General features: G+C 44.8%; 1 protein-coding gene across 4 annotated transcripts; it reads right to left on the bottom strand.

The window, feature by feature from the left end:
• Positions 1 to 1,757: 1,757 nt before the first annotated feature.
• Positions 1,758 to 17,733, bottom strand: MSANTD2 (Myb/SANT DNA binding domain containing 2). 4 transcript variants are annotated; one of them, XM_044281977.1, is made up of 6 exons: positions 17,275 to 17,733; positions 13,220 to 13,472; positions 12,815 to 12,961; positions 9,619 to 9,666; positions 7,335 to 7,392; positions 1,758 to 2,961 (listed from the first exon to the last, which is right to left on the bottom strand). In XM_044281977.1, the coding sequence occupies exons 1-6, from the start codon at positions 17,719 to 17,721 to the stop codon at positions 2,133 to 2,135; spliced, it is 1,782 nt and encodes a 593-aa protein (XP_044137912.1). In that variant the 5' UTR covers positions 17,722 to 17,733; the 3' UTR covers positions 1,758 to 2,132. The 4 variants fall into 4 exon arrangements, with proteins under 4 accessions (XP_044137912.1, XP_044137914.1, XP_044137913.1 ...); XM_044281979.1 differs by lacking the exon at positions 12,815 to 12,961; XM_044281978.1 differs by lacking the exon at positions 9,619 to 9,666.
• Between the last annotated feature and the right edge of the window lie 3,799 nt (positions 17,734 to 21,532).

The following is a 21,532-nucleotide window of genomic DNA, read 5'->3' on the forward strand; positions in this document are numbered from 1 at the left end:
CTTCCATTATTACAACTGTTCGGTTTCCATCAGGACGTGCGTTTTCTACAGGACAGACAAAGACTGTCCAGTTGAACAACATGATCCCAACAAACTTTCTTATTTTGTACAATGCAAGTCTACAGCAACAGGACAGCATCCTACTGTATCATGTGTGATGTCCCATTTCTTATTTTACATGATAGTCATTTTGAAAGGATGCTAAAACTGTATGTAAACCTAACTTTACAGAGCCTATGTTATACTCCACAGCAGAGCCCTCTATTCCGCCATTGGAGTATCTGTGTACTTACTGTATCTTGCACTTATTCGGGTTACAGCCTGCATTATACTCCAGAGCTGCATCCACAATGCTGCTGTTGTTGGAAACAATCATGTCTGCTATTAGACACCTCCCCTCAGCTTAGCCAAGCTCCGATAAGGCAGCACTGCAGGTGACAATACCATGTGTGAAGAAAACACTTTACAGAATGCAAGTCCCCCAGACGAAGCAATGCACAAACACAGAAGCAGGGAATACACAGACTGTCAGCAATGAAGCCTGCAGAATAGTAAGTACGCCTCTGGAGTACAAGGATATGGCCACGGTGCAGCGGAAGATCTGGTCGAAATAGGATGTTGCAAAAAATACCTGCAACGGTCTGGTTTTCACTGCAGCCAGAGTCACAACAGCTGCTTTGTATTACAAAAGGCTGAAAACTGCTGAGAAAGCCTGCAGCACAAAATGACCATGGACAGAAAACCCAAGTCAAACTCGTGCACGTTGCAGGTTTTTTCTGCATCGTGTGGATGAGATCTCTGGAATCGCTTCCATTTTGCTGGTACTTTAAGTACTACGGATTTTCAACACACAATTCCACTGCGGAGAATGTGCAGCAGTTATGCCATGTGTGGCCGTAATACAGGCTGGGTACAAAATAAGTAATGGGGTGATTGTACACAGTGACTCCACCAGCAGAACAGTGAGTGCAGCTCTGGAGTATAATACAGGATGTAACTCAGGATTAGTACAGGATAAGTATTGTATGTACACAGTGACTCCACAAGCAGAAGAGTGAGTGCAGCTCTGGAGTATAATACAGGATGTAACTCAGGATCAGTACAGGATAAGTATTGTATGTACACAATGACTTTACCAGCAGAATAGTGAACGCAGCTCTGAGGTATAATGTAATATTTAACTCCAAATCAATACTGCATGTACACAGGCTCTGCAGTTTATGTAATTGAATTCCATTTGTAAACTGTAAAAACGTATTTAGAGATGCTCTCATTCTGTGAGAAAAGGCACTAGGGACTTCCTTTACCTAGCAGCGCTCAGGAATTTAACATCTACCTAACCAGAAACCTTAAGCTCTGGTTTTAGAGGGTAAAAAAATTGACAAATATGTGACACTACGGTTCACACACCAAGAATTTGACTTCTCGTAAAATCATAGCATGACTGGACGAGGAAAGGTCTTAACTGTTCCTCTGTGGAAAAACTAGCAATGGCAAAAAAAGTAATACTTTAATGAATAATAATAAAATAAAGTGATATGGAAAATATGGCAAGACGGCTAAGAGTGGATACAGTACATCACAGAAACAAAGTCTTTGCAGGCAACACTGGCTGGAAATAGTAAAAACACTTAATGGGTATAAAAAAGTGATTATCTAAATTATATACAATATTATCTACCTGGGCTACGGTGGCCTCCTGTTTTTGTCTCTCGACTTTGAACTTCATCATTCATTACTTTTCTAAGTCTGTTGTCAACACACAAATAGATATGTAAAAAATGATGTGAACAAAAAAAAAAAAAAAAAAAACAATTACAGTATTTCCATTTGAAAAATGAAAGTATAAGCTATGTCCAATGTGGAATGTACAGACAGCAATACATATCAGGGCTCTACAATAAAATTCTTTATAAAAACATCATTTGAACCCCCAAACATACAGTCCCCGTTCTCCAAGGACAATGGTCTTCAGAAATAGAGTAGGGACCATTCTTCCGAATATCAGACAGGCATTACCCCCCTCCTCCCCCTCCCTCAATAGACAAAACTCATTCACAGTTCGACAGCAAAACCCAGGCAAGAAAGGGGAAGGTGTCTGTAGAAGCCCAAGTCCTTATAAAGGACAAGATTCATTTGTTGAACTTTAAAGGGTACCCAATGGCTTTTTCCAGGCACTCTACTAAAGACCCGGCGGAAAGAAAATCTCTTTCCACCTCAACAAACTTGATGTAGATAGTTTTTGGGGATACCCCCGGCTCCACCTTACAGTTCTGCGCTAAGAATCCATTGATACTAGCCCACTCTTTGCTTTGGTTCTTGATGGTGGACTGGAAATGAAAGAACAAGCACTGCTGTAACGTTATGCTCTCGGCAATACCAAGGTAACAATAGTTGATTTTAGGAGTTACTGGGTCGGACTTCGAGGCAAGCCCTGTCGGAGACTCACAATTGCCATCATTGACTAAATCAACTACTGAATTGTCCGCTTTCTTCCTCAGTTCCTCATATCCAATGGCATAGAGACCCGGACACTTAGGGATCCCACCGGGTAAAAGGTACTGAACTAGGTCTCCGCCAATGGGCTTTGAGTGAGCTATAGGAATCCAGTCGGTCTCCATGTGCAGTTCGAGACACCGGGCTTCGCTGATGGTAATTTCCAGAAATTTATAATACACATTTTTCCAATTCATTTTCTGTACTCTGGTCATAACCACCCGTCCCTCCGGCTTCTCGGGATTAAAGTACTCACGCAGCCGCTTTCCAAGTGGAACCTGTGAACTGATTTCCGCATAATGATAGCGAATATCCTCCTTCCATCGAGTGTTGTATCCAATGCCAAATATTGCCAGCTTGTTCGAGAGGTGCAACCTTGAAAAATCTGTCCAGCTTTGAAACAGCTCCCACTTGAGCTGGACGGACTCCAGAATGTGCATGATGGTCTGCAGCAGCTCTCTCTTCCTGCAAGTAAAACAGGTTTTATCGAAGGAGGTTTTGAGATTATAATCTGTGCAGAAAACAGACATGCGCCTTTAAGTGGTTGGTTACGGAGAGGAGTTATGTTGGCAGGTCAGGTAAATGGTTGCAATACATGGCTTAAAGGGGTTGTGTCACTTCAGTAAAGAGCATTTATTATGTAGAGAAAGTCAATATAAGGCACTTACTAATGTATTGTGATTGTCCATATTGCCTCCTTTGCTGACTGGATTCATTTTTCCATCACATTATGCACTGCTCGTTTCCAGTTACAACCACCCTGCAATCCATCAGTGGTGGTCGTGCTTGCACACTATAGGAAAAAAAAAAGGAGGTAGCCTGTGTGTGCTCCCATGGTTCCGGCCACCAGAGAGGCTGACGCTTTTCCCTATAGTGTGCAAGCACGGCCACTGCTGGATTATAGGGTGGTCATAACTATGGAAATGAGCAGTGTATAATGTGATGGAAAAATGACTCCAGCCAGCAAAGGAAGCAATATGGAAAATCACAATACATTAGCAAGTGCCTTCGGTTAAATTACTCTACATAGTAAATGCTATTTGCCAAAGTGACAACCCCTTTAACCCCTCCGTGACCAATTTTATTTATTTTTTTTATTGTCCCATTTTGAAGTCAATATGTCCCGCCACTAACTTTTTACATTATAAATTTTGCGTCATAAATAACACAACTTTATTCGCCTGGTCAGTACGATTACAGCAATACCAAAAACTGTTTCTTTTGCACAATAAAAACCCTTCAACAAATAAAATACTGTATAAATATTTTTGCATCACCACTTCCCAAGACCCTTCTCTTTTTTATTTTTCTTTATGTGGGGCTGTCTGAGGGATTGCTTTTTGCACGACAAGTTGTAGTTTTTAATGGCACTGTATTGGGGTACACAACTTCCTGATTAACTTATTAACTCTTTCTGGCTAAGGATTGGTAAATAACTGCAATACACCACTTCCCAAGACCATTATCTTTTTTATTTTTCTTTATATGGAGCTGTCTGAGGACTTGATTTTTCTATTAATTTTTTTGTGGTGAATAAAAAATAAAAATCTGCATTTCTGGCATTGTTTTAGTGCATTCACCATGGGTTGATCATTGTATAGTGCATGTTGTTACAGATTCAGTGATACCAAATATGTGGAGGGGATTTTATTTTTGCAATTGTTTTCCAATGAAATACTTTTTTTCAATAGGAAAAGGTGGTTTTTCAATCTTCTGTATAATACACTTTACTGACTATGCATCTACTCATCACTGCACAGGAGTGAAGGGCTTCGACAAAGCTTCTGTAAAAAAGGCGGCAGCCTAGGGTAAGGCCCGTTAGTGACCACCATAAAAATGCTGTATTGGCGGTCAGTAATCGGTTAAACAATTGGCCACCACACACACACTCAAGGTTCTGTATACTTCACCTGAGCCACTAAACGGTATATTGGAAACTTTTCAGGTTGCATCTTTCTAATTTAACTGTTCTGTGCAGGGAAGCCATACAAGTAAACATCAAAGAATTTCTCACTTGTGTGCACCTCATGGAAAAGATATCCAGAGCAGATCACACTTCTCCAATTTGTGGCTGTAAAGCAGCAGTTCAATGCAGAAACCCACTCCCACTAAAATTCTCTGACCTGTTACAAAGGTACATGATGTAGTGAAGGTAATCTTACTAGTGACTAATAACCTCCCTTCTGATCCTCAGCTGGGTCATCTGATCAGTACTCTGATCTCCAAATGACACAGGACAGGAAGTCAGTTACTTCTCTAGTCATTTCTATAAAACGGACATTAAGGCTCCCATAGGAATAAATAGAGAAACTAAATTCCTGCCCACACATAAGACATTGTGCCTGTTTGAGTCTCACAAATTTGGTCACATGACACATCTGAGGATCAGAAGGGAGGCTATAACTCACAAATACAGTCAATGGTAAGAAGATTACCTTCATTACAGTTTACATCATGTACCTTTCTCACAGGTCAGAGAATAAACATTGAGGGAGAGCTTCTTTAAGGGTGTTTGCCAAAGCTACATCAAAAGTGTTTCAGCGTTTCATTTAACATTGTGTAGAGACAGCGATTTTAATAATTTTTGTAAAATATTTTATTATGAAAATGTGTGTATTTAACAGAATGTATAGTGTCTTCTTAGCAACACTACATGAGCATTGCTATGGAGACCCCCCCATCTTCAGCATATACTAAACATGGCAACGTGTATTCGTGTAACAGAGGCAAGGTTTCTCAACCTGCCTCTTTATTCCCTACACTAGCCCATGCCTCTTTACGTGTACTCTACTATATTTCTGACCTGTCCATGCCTATCTAACTTTCTGCCAGCACTAATAGATGTGCTCATTTCTAGCTACCCTGCACTTCTCAGCGAGGGCAAAGAAGAGGGGAGCACAGGACTGCAGCGATGAACATTGACAGTAAGGCAAGTTTCACACTTGTGTTTACAGCTCCGGCAGAAGAGCAGCCTGCCGAAAATGTCTGGATTAGCACTGCCGGATGCTACCCAACACTTGCCGGCCCCTATTCACTACAATGGGGACTGGAGGCGATCCTGCAGCAATACGCCAAACATTCTGAGAATCAGCCGCTTTTCTGCATATTTGCCGGGTTGCGGACAGATCTCCACTGGTCCCTATTAGGCTACTTTCACACTAGCGTTCGGCTGTCCGCTTGTGAGCTCCGTTTGAAGGGGCTCACAAGCGGACCCGAACGCTTCCGTCCAGCACTAATGCATTCTGAGTGGACGCGGATCCGCTCAGAATGCATCAGTCTGGCAGCGTTCAGCCTCCGCTCCGCTCAGCAGGCGGACACCTGAACGCTGCTTGCAGCGTTCGGGTGTCCGCCTGGCCGTGCGGAGGTGTGCGGATCCGTCCAGACTTACAATGTAAGTCAATGGGGACGGATCCGTTTGAAGATGACACACTATGGCTCAATCTTCAAACGGATCCGTCCCCCATTGACTTTACATTGAAAGTCTGGACGGATCCGTCTGAGGCTATTTTCACACTTAGAAATATTTTAACAATATAATGCAGAAGGATCCGTACTGAACGCAAGTGTGAAAGTAGCCTTAAAGTAATTGAGGCTGGATAGGGATGCAGTTGCTCAAGGCAATGCCAGAATGCAGAGAGAGACCTGGCTGGCAGTTCCCTGCTGAAACAGCCTGCCTGATCTCTTTACTGCAAGTGCGAAACAGGCTTTAGTGCACGGTTTCTGTACACCTGCTGTGAATGCTGATCGATGCAGTTCCATTCTCTCTTCCCTGTGCACACTAATAAAGAAGTACAGGGAAGCAAGAAATAAGCAAAGCTGCCAACGATCAGTGCAGCACGTCAGACAGGCAGGGACAGGTTTGTAGTAGGGCACTTATGGGGAAACAGGGGCTGGGGGGGGGGGGAAGAGGCAGGCTGAAAAGCCTTCCTCTGTATGTTACAGTATTTAGCATTACTAAAGAGATAATTTACATGCCATTTTCTAAATAGACAAACATTGCCCTAATTATATAACAAATTATTTAAATCCTGGTCCCTACTCAGAATTAATATTTATTTTTTAAATGACAGGTATACTTTAAAAAGCACAGAAATTGTTTACACTCCGTGCATAAAAAAAAACTATGATGAGGCAATATACCCAGCTTAGGCTAGTTTCACACTAGCGGCAGGACGGATCCGACAGGCTATTCACCATGTCGGATCCGTCCTGCGGCTATTTCGCCGTGCCCGCGGACCGCCGCTCCGTCCCCATTGACCACAATGGGGACGGGGGCGGAGCTCCGGCGCAGCACGGCGCTGCACGGAGAAAGGCCGCCGGACTAAAATTACTGCATGTCAGGCTTTTTAGTCCGGCGGCTTTCTCCGTGCAGCGCCGTGCTGCGCCGGAGCTCCGCCCCCGTCCCCATTGTAGTCAATGGGGACGGAGCGGCGGTCCGCGGGCACGGCGAAATAGCCGCAGGACGGATCCGACATGGTGAACAGCCTGTCGGATCCGTCCTGCCGCAAGTGTGAAAGTAGCCTAAAATGTAGACCAGGAAGACGTAAAAAAAATAATAATAATAATAATATGCACAAAATGTATCACATTGGCTCATGCTGGATGATACACAAATTATATCACTTATGTCAAAAGTGTCTCACCAACTGCATGCTTTACTAACATCAGTGTTTTAGGAGAAGCTCTAAAAAAAAAAAAGTGTATATTTTATTCCAGCTTAGGTTCACTAACAAAAGTCAGCAATAGCCATTTCTATTGCCGAGAGACTGAAACCAATGTTACTCCAAAACTGTGCGTCTCCAAGAGCAAACTAAAGGCATCATCTTTTCAGTACTTACTGTAGATCCTCTGCAGCTTCTTTGTTCTTTGGAGGTCTTTTAGGAATACTGATTTCTTCTGAAAGAAAAAAAAAAGAAAAGGATTTAGAATCTCACAAAAGCTGGGTCATTCATAAGATAGCATAAGAAAGGTGCGGAGTTTGTTGCAAAAACCATAGCGGATATGCTGTAGATTTGCAGCAGGTTTCACCCTCTGCATTGCGAAGTGTGAAATCTGCGTCACATAAATTGACATGCTGTGGGTTTAGGCTAGGTCTACACGGCGACATTTGTTGCGCGACATTTTGTTGCACTAATGTCGCGCGACAATTTTTATAATGGCAGTCTATGGTGTCACACTGCAACGTGCTGCGACGCAACAGTCGCAGGAAATCCATTCGAGATGGATTTTTCTGCGACTGTTGCGTCGCAGCATGTTGAATGTTGCAGTACGACACCATAGACTGCCATTATAAAAATTGTTGCGCGACATTGGTGCAACAAAATGTTGCAGTGTAGTTGTGCACTGTCGCGCGACAAATGTCGTTGTGTAGACCTAGCCTTATGCTATGTACGGCTGTACCCTTAAAAGGGTGGTCTGAGAATTAAAAATCCTGGATAAGCCCTCCAATTGCCCGACATAACAAATGAAATTATACTCACCCCTTTTCCAGGTCCGACAACATTATGGTTTGCGGCATTTGATCACTGCAGCCAATAGTTAGACCACTGAGGACAGTGCTCGACTACAGTGGTCATGTGCTATATTACTGCCGTATGTAAAAAACAGAAGGATTAGGCACAGGAGAAGGGGGCGACTATAACATTTGTTATTTTAGGCAATTAGAGGGCTTGTCCAAGACTTAATTATCTCGGACAACTCCTTCAACGAGAGTTCAAATACAGCCAAAAAATAATAACTAGCAGACGATTTTAACGTGGATTAAATACAGCTAAACCGCAGCATAAGCATGTTGCTAGTTGGAAAATTTCCAGCATGTACTCAAATCTGCAATGACTTAAGCAACAGTCAATAGCAAAAATAAATCTTTTTTTTAAAAAGTTTGTGCGAAAACTTTGAAAGTATCAGTGACAAAACTGGGCTCTGAGCTGAGATCACAATGTGCAATGCAGGCATGAAAAGTGTGGGAACAGCGCTCTCCAAGGAAACAAAGTAGAGTTCTAACAGCTTCTGTCAGCAGTTTATGGAGGCAACTTACACTGCCATAAACAGCCCCTGTAAGCTGCCGACATGCCTTCTGGCTGCAGGTACAGGTTAGCTTTATTTGTATATATCTGCGAAAACTACTTATCCAAGGCAAACATTTTCCTATTTAATAAAAATCTGCTTAACGTTCCACTTGGGCATGTCTTATAAAGAAAACCTCCTCATGCAGTATGAGATCGTAAGGACATCATAGAAGTCTCGCACCGTGCAAGAACAGACCTGTCCCACCATGCATTGCATTCAAACGGCTGTCATGTAAAGCAACATTTGGCCAGAAAAGGCTTTCCCTTGCTACAACAGCTGATCAAAGGAGGTGAGAAGCCAGATGTGCGACAACTGATTCCAGGTAAGAAAGCATTATCTTCACAACAAATTTCTCATTTGATAAAATTATTAAAAGGGAATGTTTCACTTCAGCGAATAGCATTTTTTTAATGCAGATAAAGTTAATACAAGGAACTTACTAATGTATTGTAATTGTCCATATTGCCTCCTTTGCTGGCTGAATTTATTTTTCCATTACATTATACACTGCTCATTTCCATGATTACAACCACCACGCAATCCATCAGCGGTGGTCGTGCTTGCTCACTATAGGAAAAAGCTCTGGTCTCTCTGGTGACCGGGACTGTGGGAGCAAACACAGGCTAGCACTTTTTCCTATAGTGAGCAAGCATGGCCACCACTGCTAGATTGCAGGGTGGTTGTAACCATGGAAACGGGCAGCGTATAACGTGATGGAAAAATGAATCAAACCATAAAAAGAGGCAATATGGACAATCAGCATACATTAGTAAGAGCAGTGTATTAGCTGTATCCGTATGATAAATGCCATTGGCTGAAGTGAGACAACCCCTTTAAAGGGGCTATCAGATAAAAATAAAATGATAAAAAGAATTATAAACACTGTCCCAATTGCCCTTCTTTCCAGCACTACCGCTCAAGTATTAGTCTGACTCATTATTCTGATAGTGCCACTTTTTTTGTTATGAAATCCAACTCTGAGAACCCCTTTAAACAATTTATGTAACAGTATATAAAAAACAAAATAATCACAGGGGAATAACAGTACAGTACCATCATTAGGGGGACACGGCGCAGGCTGCTTCTGGACCACCCAAGGTGCTAAAAAACAAAATATATATACACAAAATAAAAAATAAAATAAACACCTTGTGTGAATGCTCAGAATGGTGGAAGTTTCACCAGTAAAAACCCCTACACAACTCCAGTGATGATACGCAGGCGCACAGCTCATTCACTACAGTTATCAGAGCAATGGCTTAGGCTACTTTCACACTAGCATTTTTGCCTGATCCAGCAAAAACGCTTCCGTTACTGATAATACAACCGTTTGCATCCGTTATGAACGGATCCAGTTGTATTATCTTTAACATTGCCAAAACTGATCTCCATTGAAAGTCAATGGAGGACGGATCCCTTTTTTTTTTTATTGTGGCAGAGAAAACGGATCCGTCCGCATTGACTTGCATTGGGGGTTATGACGGATCTGTTTTTCCCAGGATGGAAACCTAAATAAAACAAGTTGCGGTTTGCTCTCCGGTCTGGGAACGCAAATAAACAGAACGCATTTTGGAGCACTCTGTTCAGTTTTGTCCCCATTGACAATGAATGGGGACAAAACTGAACCTTTTTTTTCCCGGTATTGAGCCTCTATGACGGAACTCAATAACGGAAGACTAACGCTAGTGTGAAAGTACCCATATACAGCAAAAATAGCGTCATAAATCTATGTGCTGTTAAATACTTTTACTCTAAAAGGTACAAAAGTATTATAGCAGTTATAGCGGGGTAGCCCAAAAAGTTATCACTGTTATAATACTTTCGTACGAAAAAATGTTTAACATGACAGAGTAATAGGAGTAATGTCTTGTAATCAGCCATGTATAACCAAGTCTATCACAAGACCAGGGCTGTTTTTTACCCATCAGACCTAAGCAATGAAGGATACACTTCCCAATGGAGAAGATACCAAACACTGAATTAGGCTTTCATTTGGACATGAGTTTCTATCCCACCTGTTCACCTCTGACAAAGATCATCATAGGTGACCATGAGGACAATGAAACACAACCTATATTACTTTTATAGAAGTTACAGAAATTTAAATGAGATTTGTTCAAGTGCAACGATTTTTTTTTTTTGGGGGGGGGGGGTTTGTTTACAGAACCACAGAATTCAACGGAAGAAAAACAGAACCACAGTACTGGAGTCATCTTTATCTGGTCAAGACTATATCTGACAACAGTGCCAATGAGCTTTCCAAGGGTCCTGAATGGCAATCAGCCAAGTCATGCCTTGACGACTGTGTGCCCCCCGTGGCCGTATTGCAGCCCCCATACAGTGGGTCCGCAATACACAGGCACCGGCCGTGTGCAATCCGCATCACGGACCCATTCACTTAAATGGGTCACAATCACAGAGATGCACAACGGAGGCACGTATCGGAACCCCACTGAAGCACTACGGAGTGCTTCCATGGTGTTTCTGGTCGTGCCTCCGCACTGCAAAAAAGAGTAGTGCATGCAGACCCCTTTCAAGTGGGATCTGCATGCAGCTGCCCCACGGTCTGTGCCCATGCAACACGGAATGAAAATACGTTTGTGTGCAAGAGGCCTAAACCATGCTTACTTACCAGTGTGGAGCCTTGAAAAGCTGAGTGACTATCACTGAAGGACAGGCTGTAGCAGACATACTGCTTTGTAACTTAGCCGTCTCAAAGCGGACCTGAATTTTTATCATGTACTTCTATTTTTGTAAGGGTATGTTCACATGGACCAGTTGAGGTGCAGTTAAAACTAGATTGGAACCGAAATGGGAATAAATGCTGCATTTCTGCTCCATTTTTCAACTTAGATGCAATTGTTAAAGGCAAAGCTCAATTATTCAACATGTTTGACGACCTGTAAAAACCCCAACCACACCACAAAAACCCATTCAATTTTTCAATACCACAACCACTGGATGGTTTAACAAAATGGTGAGGCATACTATGCCACAAGCAGGTAGTATTCTAATGTTACAGAGTATCTGCACCTTTAACTGCAGCCTTAAAGGGTTTGTCCCACCGTAACAACTTATCCCCAATCCACAGGATAGGTGGAGGTGCAACTGATAGGACCTTCCCATCAAATCACAAGAATGAGGTGCTCGAGTCCCCAAAGTGAAAGAAGCAGCGGTCATGTACGTGCGCTGCTGCTCCATTCCACCCGATGGGACCTCCAGAGATCGAGCACTGTACTCTGCTTTGCTTTAGAAATGCCATAGAGTTTAAAGGAGCGCCATCTAACATCTAACCACCCACTTCATTCACTCCAACACCACATAGGAGTCCCACCAATCAGGGGATTGGTTTTTATGGTGGGACAACCCTGTTAAATCTGAATGGATAAACAGTTTAAGAGCTTTGTTCTACAGGGGAAAGATGAAACGTCTTAATGTGTACAGTGGCTCCAATCCAAGACAAAATGTACACTTTTGTACAAGCAAAATACATTTCATTCACCAGAGTCATTAAGACAAAACACTCAGGGGGAGATTTATCACTCAGTGGCGTTAATTCACAGGTGCAAAATCTGTTGCATCTATCCCTAAAGGGGGTGTGGAAAATTCATCTTCATTTACGCCAGTTTTCTGGAGCAAATGAAGCCAAAAACCTACAGCAGCTCTATGCTGTCATAGATTTCTGTTTAGGCACACGGACTGCCGGAGGATGTGCCCAATTTATGACGAGGCCCGTGGCTTGTCATAAAATAGGCACATTCCTCCAGCAGTACAGGGGATATCAAGACTAGCTCAGAAAGCATTATTCTTGATAAATCTCCCCATCAATATTACAGTGTGAAACTAAAATGAAGTCTGGCAGCAGCTTTGACTGTGCAACAGCGCAGGCTGCTTCTGGACCAAGGCCTTGGGTTTTCTTCCATCAGGCACTGGTTTTTCAGAACACTATACAGCCACTTTACATCTGTTTCTAAGACAGCAGGGAGACAACCCATACGGCTTTTACTGCAGCTCCTAGAAGGATTGGCATCAAGTCTTCCCCAGACTTCAGAAGAAATATAGGAACATGGAAGCCGATACTGTATTACTAAGCAGGTTTACTGTTCAGGAGTCTGGGAAAGCCAGATGCCAGCTCAAGGACAGGAGGAAAGAGGTTCTTCAACCTCTATGGCTCAGAAACACGACTTACAGAGGATATTACCCTTTTACATAAAACAGACATTGGTGGGATCCACCTGCCAAACCTCACCTGGCTCCTCCGACCTCTTCCCAATTTCTTCCACTGCCTCATTGCCTCCACTGAAGACTCCACACTGCAGCTCTCCCCGTGTGTGTAGCTCGCTGGCATTGCGGTATGGCGCAGGTGTCAAGTATGAAATGTTAGCCTTTTCTACCCCTGTGCAAGCGTGAGAATGTTTTATGCCATTTGTTGATATCTAGACTCCAATAATCGAATAATATTTAGGGGATATATACATATTTATAAAATTTTAATGAACAGCTAAAGTAAACCTATAACTGGAGGTGGATACTCAACATCTCACCTGGGATCTTATGAAGATTGGATCTCAGGTAAAGATCACACACACCGCTAACACAGTGTAATGCCAGATAGCTCCAACTATAAGGTTTTATTTAGTAACTAGTACCTTACCCAAATCCTCTCCGGGAAAGCCCTGGATCTCCTGGCTGTGGTTTGCCCAGTCCTCTTGGGAATAGTCCTCCATGGTGCTGCCATCCGACTCCATCTCCTGGTATAAGCCGCTACTGTTAATAAGCACAGGTTGACATGGCTGTGTGTCCCATCCACCTTGTCCGAAAACTCGCTCCAGCTGCTCGAATGTGTAGCTGCTCTTCCGTTTTCCAACCCCGCGCTCTTTTACCCGACTGTAGCATCTGCGGAGAGTCTGGAATAACACAGGTAAATACATAAACCTGGTGCTGGAGAATTAGATTCTGTGAGTCAATATGGCATAAAACTGGAATTTTCTTAAATAACAACTCATCCATAGTCTCCATGACCTAAAAAACATTGTGCACTTCTCATGTACCTTCACCCCCAGAACTGTTAAAGGTAAAGATGTATTAACACGACAATATGTATTTAGCGGTCCGCAAAACGTGGGTAAAAAATAAATCCGCTTGTGTAACATTCGTTTTTTTTCCAGATCCATTGTAATAGTGCCTATCCTTGCCCTCAAAACAAACAAAAATTGGACATGTTCTAACTTTTTGTGGGGCTGTGGAATGAGCATACAGATGTGGACAGAAAAAAACATGTACTGTTCCATTTTTTTTTAGGTCCCATTGAAATAAATGGGACGACATCCTATACGCAAAAAAAAAAAGGTGGATCGGATGTGGAGCAAAAAGTCGTGTGAATGGGGCCTAAATGTTCTACACCAGGGATCAGCAACCTCCGACACTCCATCTGTTCTGAAACTACAAGTCCCAGAATGCTTCATTCACCTCTATGGGAGTTACAAGAACAGCCAAGCAAGTGTGCAAGCTGGGAGTTGTAGTTTCGCAGCAGCTGGTTTGCCGAAGATTGCTGACCCCTGTTCTATACGTTTCTGGGGAAAACACAGATCATAGCAAAACCATGGTGTGAACAAATGGTGATCAGATCTCATGGAAATAAATGAATGCTGCAACATGTAATGCATATACAGCTTGAAGGGGATGTCCAGAATTAGAACAATATAACTGCTTTCTTCCAAAAATGTCACCACCCCTGTCCATGAGGCATGTCTGGTATTGCAGCTCAGCTCCATTGGAGTAAACAGGCAGAGCAGCAATACTACACAAACCTATGGACAGGGGTGGTGCTGTTTTGGAAGAAAGAAGCCATGTTGTTCTAAAAACCACAAGCAAGTTGCAATGTTTGTGTGCAAATCACTAATTTCATCGCAGTGTATGATGGCAAACTGGCTTGGGTTTTTGTTGACATTCATGTCACGAGCAACAATGTCACCACACTGCCAACCATTAAATGTGATGCCACAATGCAATACAGCGATCCCGATATCACATGACCAAATACACTGTGTAGTCCTAGCCTAGAAGTAGCCCGAGACTAGGCGCATCGGGGAGCAGTCACACATAGCAGCTGCTGCAACGCATCCCAAAGCGTCAGGGAGGCGCAGAAAACTGACAAAAGTAGCCGTGTTGCGTGCGTCAGCATCCTTACACACTACATAGAAAGCAGCAGACGTGGAGCAAGTCAGCTGGTTCTGCCACAGTGTAACCTGCCCCATACATTAAAGAGCAGTAATGAAAGTGACCCGCCAAATCAAACACATAAATCAGTGTACAGTAAAGAAACCAGGTAGCCTCAGGCTACCCTACGCACAGAGGCCCAGATTTACGCATGCGATTGCTCCTAGACCTTGCTGTAAACTGAGCCAACATTTGGTGCCTTTTGACACACTTATCGGGCCATTTATCAAACTGCTGTACAGTAGAACTGGCTTAGTTGCCCATAGCAACCAACCAGATTCCACCTTTCATTTTCCAAAGGAGCTGTCCAAAATGAAAGGAGGAATGTGGTTGCTATGGGTAACTAAGCCAGTTCTACTTCACACCAGTTTGATAAGTTACCCCATTGGTTTTGGGAACAATCTCTGCTCCTTGCTTGACTAGGGGATGCAGCTTAATGGAAAAAGAGTTGTGGCCCAAGATGCTACAATACGCACAACAAACCTGTTTCTTCTGGTCACATATTAAAGGGGTTGCTGACCCCTAGAAATATTTTCTAAAGAGCCCCCCAGCGGGAATCAGTTACCTGATCCTTGCTGCTGGGTTCCTACTCCATCACTTTTTCTCAGGAGGGCAGGTCTGGGGTCTCCCTGGGTCAACATTCAGTTTGACATGGGTCACATAGCTGCTGCAGCGGTGACATTACTCCCATGTCAGTGGGTCACATGGTGCAAACGTAACATGTCACCGCTGCAGCTGCCATGTGACCCGCATCAAACCAGATTTTGAGGCAGGGAGACTCAGGACTTTCAGCACCTGGGGGGAAATGCAGCTGGAACCAGTCGACAGGGATCAGATAAAGTATAATTCCCACCGTGGCCTGGACCCCTTAAAGCTAATCAGTAGGTAATACAAAGTCAGAGAAAAGTGTCTATCCCCGCACCACATCTATCCTCCAGCCTGACCCCGGTGATAAATCTGCCACAGGTCTAGATGACCAGGATAAGTTTATGTCAAGTCTGAGACACTTCTCCCTGAGTAGATGCAACGAGGCTCTGGAACGGAAAAAAAAAAAAAAAAAAAAGGGCGACAGCAGCTTTCAAAAGGAGGGCACCGGGTTCATCTATGTATAGTCAGAGGTTTACTTTAATATGTGATACAGAGCATCCCTGCAGGATAATGTATACAGCTAACACTATACAATCTATATACCAACCCCATGACATAAACCTGTATAACACAAAATCATAGATGATATCCCAAAAATAACGATCTGCCATTAAGTCACATATTGACCACTCAGCAGACACCTACAAACATATGGGGTCATTTATCAAACGGGTGTAAAGTAGACCTGGTTAAGGCTTCTGTCACATCCGCGTTTTCAATTCCGCTATTGAGATCAGTCATAGGATCTCAATAGCAGAAGAAAACGCTTCAGTTTTCTCCCCATTCATTGTCAATGGAAACAAAACTGAACTGAATGAAGTGGAGTGCACCAAAATGCAATCCGTTCGGTTGCGTCCCCATCGTGGACAGAATAACGCTGCAAGCATAATTTTTCTGTCCGTGATGTGGTGCGGAGCAAGGCGGATCTGTCCTAACACACAATGTAAGTCAATGGGGACGGATTTGTTTTCTCTGACATAATAGAAAACGGATCCATCCCCCATTGACTTTCAATGGTGTTCATGACTGATCTGTCATGTCTATATAAGACATAATACAACCGGATCCATTCATGACTGATGCATGCGGTTGTATTATGGTAACGGATGCATTTTTTGCAGATCCATGGCGGAAAGTAGCCTTAGTTGCCCATAGCAACCAGAGTCCACCTTTCATTTTTGACAGCTCCTTGCTATGGACAACTAAGATAGTTTTCCTTTACACCAGTTTGATAAATGAGCCCAATAGTTTTCTTATATCATAGCTGCAGGTCATCATATATAAAGCAATAGTAACACGCTATACACTGACGTATAGGGCAGCTCCAAATAGTCATACACATATAGAGCGATCAGATGTCACACAATTACACCCCGTCAGGCAGCCAGAGCTTACAGAGCCTATAACATCAGGGTTGCAGCATGCTGTAGATTGCAGAGCAGGAAGGATGGTGGAGAGGATGAAGGCAGCACTGAGGAGATCTATGGAGGACAGACAGCCAATCAGATGCCAGCTCCCATTTCTCACAGGCTCCTTACAACATGACAGCCTCGCGCTGATTGGGTGCTGAGGGCCGTTGCTCCTCTCTTGCTGAAGCTGTGACAGATCCCCCATTGTGTCCTGACCAGGCACTATTTGTGCCCCTCAGAGCATGTGCGGTGTGTAAGCCCTGCACTCACGTCCACTATAGGAGGCAGCCGTACATCATGCAGAGCGGTGGGTGACATTATGGTGGGGGAGGTGGGCACACAAAGCCCGTGAAAAGAAGGGGGAGGGGTAATGGCGGGGCCGCAGTGTGAGGGGCACACGATGGATGCGGCCACTCAGCTCGGAGGCAGTTACCTTCATACGTTCCCGGCACTGGCTTGGCGTGCGTTCATAGCCGAGCTCGGCCAGGGCCCGGGAGACCCGGTCGTACATGGCGGGCCCGGGCGCTTTGGTCCCGAAGATGGTACCGGCGCCCTCCAGCTGCTGGTACCGCGCCTCCACCAGCCGCTCGTTTCCCCACACGGCGATAAGTGCGTTGGTCTCGGCCGGGGTCCAGGACATGCCGCGGCAGGCTGTGGAGAAGGACACGGATGGAGAGGCCCCGCTCAGGCCCGCCGGGGCCGCCCCGCCGCCTGTCACACCGGCGCTGAGAGGGGATGAACGGCTTGGGGTGGACGGGTTGGATAAGGAGCGGTTCCCATCGCTGAGCCCGGGGGAGGGCGGCGATAAAACCTCGCTCTTCGGAATTTTTAGACAAGACGAAGCCTCGGACGGAAGCTCCGAATTACAGGGCGCCGCCATCTTCCCCCTTGTGTGCGGCCGGAAGTGACATAGGAGCAAGGGGCGGGGCGGCAAGAGCTGCCATACAGGGACGCTGGGTGTCAGCGAAAAGAGGCGGGAAACAGGATTGGAGGCTGTAGTGTCATTACCTGACAGGATAACTGTCACAGAGCGGCGGTACAGCCGCCGGGCATAACGGGATTCATCCGGGGCCTCAGCGTGCGCCTGTATCCCTGGATGTGATCTTATACCCTGCCTCATCCGAACGTGTACCTCAGTCACCATGTGCTTATTCTCCTTCCTGACTATACAGCACATTTACCTCAGCCATGTAATATCCACAGTCACCTGTATGCCACAAAAAGCAACCAGACCCAGGAGCCTCCTTATCTAAACACAGAAGCCCTACAGATACAGAAATGGCAGCTGTAGGACACTATATAAATGTGCCAGCAGCCGATCCTAATAGGAATGTTTTACCTTCCAACTTTTAAAAAGGTCCAAGGGGGGACATTATCAATAGTGCTGCCCCCTTCGTGGCCGGGGTACAGGACATGCCGCGGCAGGCTGTGGAGAAGGACACGGATGGAGAGGGCCCACTCAGGCCCGCCTATTCACAGTAGTTATGGCCACTTGGTGCCCCTTATAGTAACAATGACCCCTTAATGCTCCTGTCACAATAGTGCTGTCACTACAGTGCCCCCTTACAATAGTGCTGCCACCATATTGCCCTCTTATAGTATGAATGACCTTTTAATGCTCACGTCACAATAGTGCTGCCACTACAGTTCCTCCTTGCAATAGTGCTGCCACCATAGTGCCCCTTATAGTGAGAATGACCTCTTAATGCTCCCGTCACAATAGTACTGCCACTACAGTGCCCCCTTACAATAGTGCTGCCACTACAGTGCCCCTTTACAATAGTGCTGCCACTACAGTTCCTCCTTACAATAGTGCTGCCACCATAGTGCCCCTTATAGTGAGAATGACCTCTTAATGCTCCCGTCACAATAGTACGGCCACTACAGTGCCCCCTTACAATAGTGCTGCCACTACAGTGCCCCTTTACAATAGTGCTGCCACTACAGTTCCTCCTTACAATAGTGCTGCCACCATAGTGCCCCTTATAGTGAGAATGACCTCTTAATGCTCCCGTCACAATAGTACTGCCACTACAGTGCCCCCTTACAATAGTGCTGTTGCCATAGTGCTCCCTTATAGTAAGAATGACCCCTTAATACCCCTTGCAATAGTACTGCCACTACAGTGCCCCCTTACAATAGTGCCCCCTTATAGTAAGAATGACCCCTTAATACCCCTTGCAAAAGTACTGCCACTACAGTGCCCCCTTACAATAGTGCCCCCTTATAGTAAGAATGACCCCTTAATGCTCCCGTCACAATAGTGCTGTCACTACAGTGCCCCCTTACAATAGTGCTGCCACTACAGTTCTTCCTTACAATAGTGCTGCCACTGCAGTGCCCCCTTACAATAGTGCCACCACTACAGTGTCCCCTTACAATGGTGCTGCCAACATAATGCCTCCTTATAGTAAGAATTACCCCTTAATGCCCCCTACAATTGTGCTGCCATTAAAGTGCCCCCTTAAAATAGTGCTGCCACCATAGTGCCCCCTTATAGTAAGAATGACCCCTTAATGCTCCCGTCACAATAGTGCAGCCGCTACAGTGCCCCCTTACAATAGTGATGCCACTACAGTGCCTTCTTACAATAGTGATGCCACTACAGTGCCCCTTACAATAGTGCTTACCCTGTAGTTTAAAGAGGACCTGTCACCAAAAAATGGAATGCAATCTGACAGCACCATGGTGTAGAGCAGGAGGAGCTGAGCAGATTGATATATATAGTTTTGTGGGAAAAGGGTCTTTAAAACTTGTCATTTATTCATTTAAATCTCTGCTTTTTTTCTACCTTCTGTGAGCAGCTATTGGTACAGGAGGGAGGTGTTACCGGTGACTGGCGCTGTGTGTATATGTGTCCATAGAGAGACCGCTGTCCGTTACTGATAACCCCTCCCTCCTGTACTGATAGCACTTTACAGGGCTGCAGTTATAAATGTAAAACTTACACAAGTTTTGCTAAATCTTTTCCCACAAAAATATATATCAATCTGCTCAGCTTCTCCTGCTCTATAACATGTTGCTTTCAGATTGCATTTTTTGGTGACAGGTCCTCTTTAAATATAATTAAAATTAATACTCGCCTAATCCCGTTCCCCTGATGAGTGAGGCACATCATCCACAGCCTGTGCTCTATCCTGCTCAGTGCAGCAGGTTTGAGGATGTCACAGTATTGCGGCTGCACGTATGGGAGAGCGCAGGGAATGGTGGAGCTGATGGCTCTTGCTATATCATTGTATAAACCTGTATCTGCGTCCTGAATCGAGACATTTCACTGCTGTAGCAGGACAGCTTCCAAAACCCAGAATTGCCCCGCTGGATCCAGCACAGTTGGGAGGTACGGGATATGACAATTTTTCAAAAACATTTTTTTTGGTATACTGCTCTTGTACATGCATGTATGTAAATAGGTATTTTTACAGTGGGTCCCGCGAATACTGCGGGGTACATAAACTGCATCCGTATTTTGTGGATCTGCAAAATGGATACGGTCTTGTGCAGGAGGCATTACAGACAGCAAACCCTGTGTAGTCTGATCCTGCAGTCTTGGTGCAGTGTATTGGTCCCCTAAGGTTAGGAAGTGCACGTTGGAGGATGTCTTGTGGATTTAGGCCACCTGCACACGTTGTGGAACATGCGGATTCCCGTGTGGAAAAACGCAGCGTAGTACAGTAGCAGCAAAGTGTATGAGATTAACACTCCTGCGTTGTCTTGGCTGTGTGCTTAGGGTCATTGGGGGACATTAACTTAGCCCTTTATGCTACTACTGTGGCATAAAAAAGTCACACATTATGGCACACACCACATGTGCGCAATAATTTGCAAATTTTTAGGCTTCTCGCCACTTTTCTTAAGTAGCGAGGAAAGGTGTGGGGCTTAGCAGACGGGTTTACTATAAATGATGCCAGAAACTGTCATAAGTTAAAGCTGAAGTCTGTGCCATCCCCTGCCTGGCATAGATTTCAGTTTCTGGTGCACTGAAGGGCAGAGTTTCACCTAATTTATTAATCTGACATCTACCTCTTAATAAATTAGGCACATCTCACGCCAGTGCAGGGAGATCAAGACTGGCGTATAGTGATAAATCTCCCACTGTCTTGTTGAAAGGGGAAGCTTTGGCATAGTCTGAGGTCCAGAGCAGTGATGGCCAGTTCGCCGTGTTCGGCCGCGAACACATGCGGGCTGCCATCTTAACTCACAAGTCCGGTGAGGCACAGGTAAACCCTTACTTGTGCCTGCGCCGCAAGCCGGTCTGAAACAAATGCGGTCACCGGGAGAAGTCAGTTCCGAGAACAGCCCGATGAAGGCCCCCGGCTGCTGTTCTTGGAACTGCCTGCTCCCAGTGACCGCATTTGTTTCATAGAGGCACAGGTAAGGGCTTACCTGTGCCTCGCCGGACTTGTGAGTTAAGATGGCAGCCCGCATGTGTTCGCGGGCGAACTGGCCATCACTGGTCCAGAGCACGCTGGACCAGGATTTCATTAAGAATATCTCTGTACTTTGCTCCATTCAGTTTTCCCTCAACTTTGACCAGTTTTCCCTGTCCCATCCGCTGGAAAAATAAAAACTACAGCATGTTGCCTTCACCACCATGCTTCACTGTAGGGATGGTATTAGGCAGGTGATGAGCAGTGCTGGTTTCCTGCAGACATGACACTTGGAATTGAGACCACAAAGTTAAATCTTGGTTT

This window comes from Bufo gargarizans, chromosome 2 (genome assembly GCF_014858855.1).
Source record: "Bufo gargarizans isolate SCDJY-AF-19 chromosome 2, ASM1485885v1, whole genome shotgun sequence".
NCBI classification, from domain to species: domain Eukaryota; kingdom Metazoa; phylum Chordata; class Amphibia; order Anura; family Bufonidae; genus Bufo; species Bufo gargarizans.